At 40.0% G+C, this 2,787-nt stretch overlaps 1 protein-coding gene across 1 annotated transcript in view; it reads right to left on the bottom strand.

Annotated features, from left to right (window-relative positions):
- The window catches only part of LOC107728746 (uncharacterized), a gene marked incomplete at its 5' end in the record, with an annotated part of 3,592 nt that extends 2,388 nt beyond the window's left edge, over positions 1 to 1,204 (bottom strand). The window contains one exon of the mRNA XM_016539032.1: positions 13 to 1,204. Coding sequence (XP_016394518.1) covers positions 13 to 1,204 — 1,192 coding nt within the window. The remainder of the gene's footprint in view (positions 1 to 12) is intronic.
- Between the last annotated feature and the right edge of the window lie 1,583 nt (positions 1,205 to 2,787).

Here is a 2,787-nt window from a genome sequence, read left to right as displayed (position 1 = left end):
ACACATACTCACTCCGTTTAGTGTCGCAGATCTGGTTAAAGGCCTGCACATTGCTAAGGGCATTCTTATCACCGGACATCATTGCCTCACATTCAATAACGTTAGCCATCTTCTTGAGGTTGTGCCCTAACTTCAGGGCTAAAGATGGTGCTTTGTACGTGCTCGTTTCCTCATTCAAGCCAGCCACACTGTGAACCGCTTCGATGACATGAGGGAAATTAGCCGGGATGAAGAAATCTGACACCTCCTTCAACTTGCCCTTCTGTCTTCCTTGGAGGACTAGGCGCCCTGTCTCACGCATCTTTTGTCGGATATATTCATGTTTTGTGACATCATGGCCATGCTTATTAAAGAGATGTTGCCCTAATTTTAATATGATTTTCTCTTTGCGGACAACATTTGTTACCTCATCCTCATGCATTTCAAACACCATTTTCCAAAATCGTGCGTTCACACTGTCAGGAACTGGTTCAGCAATTGCGCAAAGAGACGGAACTCGAGTTTTTCCTGGCTTCATTCCTTTGACTTTCTGGCTTAGGTGGCATCTCTGCATGTGCCTCCATAATGATTTCCTCTTCAGGTACGCCGCACAGTTTACGCAGTGCAAGTAATCACCTGCTCTTACTGGAGCAATGGATTGCTGTCGGGGTATCACCATTCCTGTTCCTTCTTTAAGCACTTGAGCATTATGACAACGGTTCCCTTTATTTCTCAAAAAACTCAGCTGCAGTCTTCGCTCTTTAGAGCCTTTCGGAAATGCAACGGCTCTTGCCACCTCTGGCATGTGTCTGTGCTTTGATTCTAAATGGCGTGCCATTTTACTGAATGGTTTGCTGCAGAACAAGCAGTAATACTTTTCGTTGTACAGTCTTCCTCCATCGGTTTTCTTGTTCAGCATCATGACCCTCACATCAGAATGATCAGGTGAAGACGATTCTCTGCTGTCTTGTTCATCAGGTGAAGAGGATTCTTTGATGCCACTGTTAGCGAAGGAACTGGAACATGTCACACGCCTTCTTTTACATGTTTTTGACTTAACCTTTCCTTTCTTATGCGGTTTATTTTTTGCTAAACCCTCTTCCTCTGCTGAACCGTTACTGTCTGATTCTTCCTCTCTCTCCGGTATAAACTCATCCTCGCTGAGCTCTAAACTTGACAGAGATTCTTCTGCTGCATAGCCAAGCATTTTTCTGTTGAATTTGAGCTGTGAATAAAAGCTACGAGTTAGAAGTCTTGATCAGAAATGCCAAGGCCGACAACAAATTAAAACTATGAAGGCCTGTCCAAAGTGAAACATTCAAGTGTGCAGGTTTAATAAATAACAGTGCAACTTTTAATTTCCAGGCTGTACTAGCAAGAGAAGTAGTAGTGGCAGTACTAGTAGTAGTAGCATGAGTGCTGCATGAATATAATCATAAAATCATAATCATTGCCAAACGCAGACCTACCAACCTGTACACAATTTGACATCATAGTACACTGGTACACTTTGTCATTGTAAACTACACAACAAATTGGTGCCGCCTTTGTGATGATGTACATGCAGTGCGTCTAACTGCAAGAGCTGGGGGTCTCACCTACTAAACAGCAAAAGAATAGACTAACTAATCACTATGCTCTGAATGCCAATTAAAAAATTAATCAAGTAAAAAAATGTTCAGTGTCCAATGCAAAGTGGTGCAATTTGGAATTTAAAAATTTTGCCCAAAGTTGGCAGGTCTGAAAATGGATTGCGGTACAACAATTACTTTAATATTAATTGTTTTTTTTAACATTGGAATTAAAAAACACTTTTTGTATTTTTTGTATCCTTTGTCATGTGTGCAGGAAAGGGACACTTTTCATTTAAGGGTCAAAGACGTAAAAGGGTTTAAGCATAAAAACAATAAGTGTAATACTGCTTTAAATTTTTCCCTTAAAATGATACATTTTCTCAGTTTAAACATTTGATATGTCATCTATGTTGTATTCTGAATAAAATATTGAAATTTGAAACTTCCACATCATTGCATTCTGTTTTTATTCACAATTTGTACAGTGTCCCAACTTTTTTGGAATCGGGTTTGTAATTAACTACTTGCCTTACTTTCTACAGATGATCTGTTTTCTTTTTTTAATAAACCCATAAAGAAAATGTATGATCAAGTTATAACAAAATGTAAGTTTACATAAATTAACCTTAGATTGTGCTAATTACTGGAAACATCCCTTAACTACTTTGTGATAATGTAGTGGGGCCTTGAGACTTCCAATTAAACTGACCAGTAATTAATTACTAAATGATTTACCTCTAAACAAAAGATGTCAGATTGAAAGCGTATGTCATGCACATCCACGAACTTGGCACAGAGGAGTAGAGGTCTACAAGGAGGACCCGGGACCCGACCCGGGATCCGTACAGGTTCGGGGCTATATTTGAAATGGTCAGCCGGGTCCGGGTCGGGTCCCAATCTATTACTTCGGGTCCCGGGTCTGTTTAACATTGTGTGTAATACCCGAGTCCATCGGACTCGGAGAACACCCGGCCGTTATCAGAGTCAGTCAGCGCTGTGCGTGTGTTGTTTTGTAACTTTCAACTTGTAAAATTAGGATGAGAAAAGTGTGAGTTGGTAATTTGAAATAAGGTGGAAAAAAAGAAAACCCCGAGCGACGTCATCAGAAGCAGGGTGGGCGGAGTTAATGCACACGCACGGTGATAATGGATACCTTCATGAGTGATGCGAGTTATTATTGATTTATTTATTTTTTTATAATATTATGAATGAACCGTCTTGTTATATCTAAAAT

Source organism: Sinocyclocheilus rhinocerous, unplaced genomic scaffold, assembly GCF_001515625.1.
Source record: "Sinocyclocheilus rhinocerous isolate Xijiao unplaced genomic scaffold, SAMN03320098_v1.1 scaffold13447, whole genome shotgun sequence".
In the NCBI taxonomy this organism is placed as follows: Eukaryota; Metazoa; Chordata; class Actinopteri; order Cypriniformes; family Cyprinidae; genus Sinocyclocheilus; species Sinocyclocheilus rhinocerous.
The sequence above is the reverse complement of the archived record's forward strand: the minus strand, read 5'-3'. Positions and strand labels throughout refer to the sequence as shown.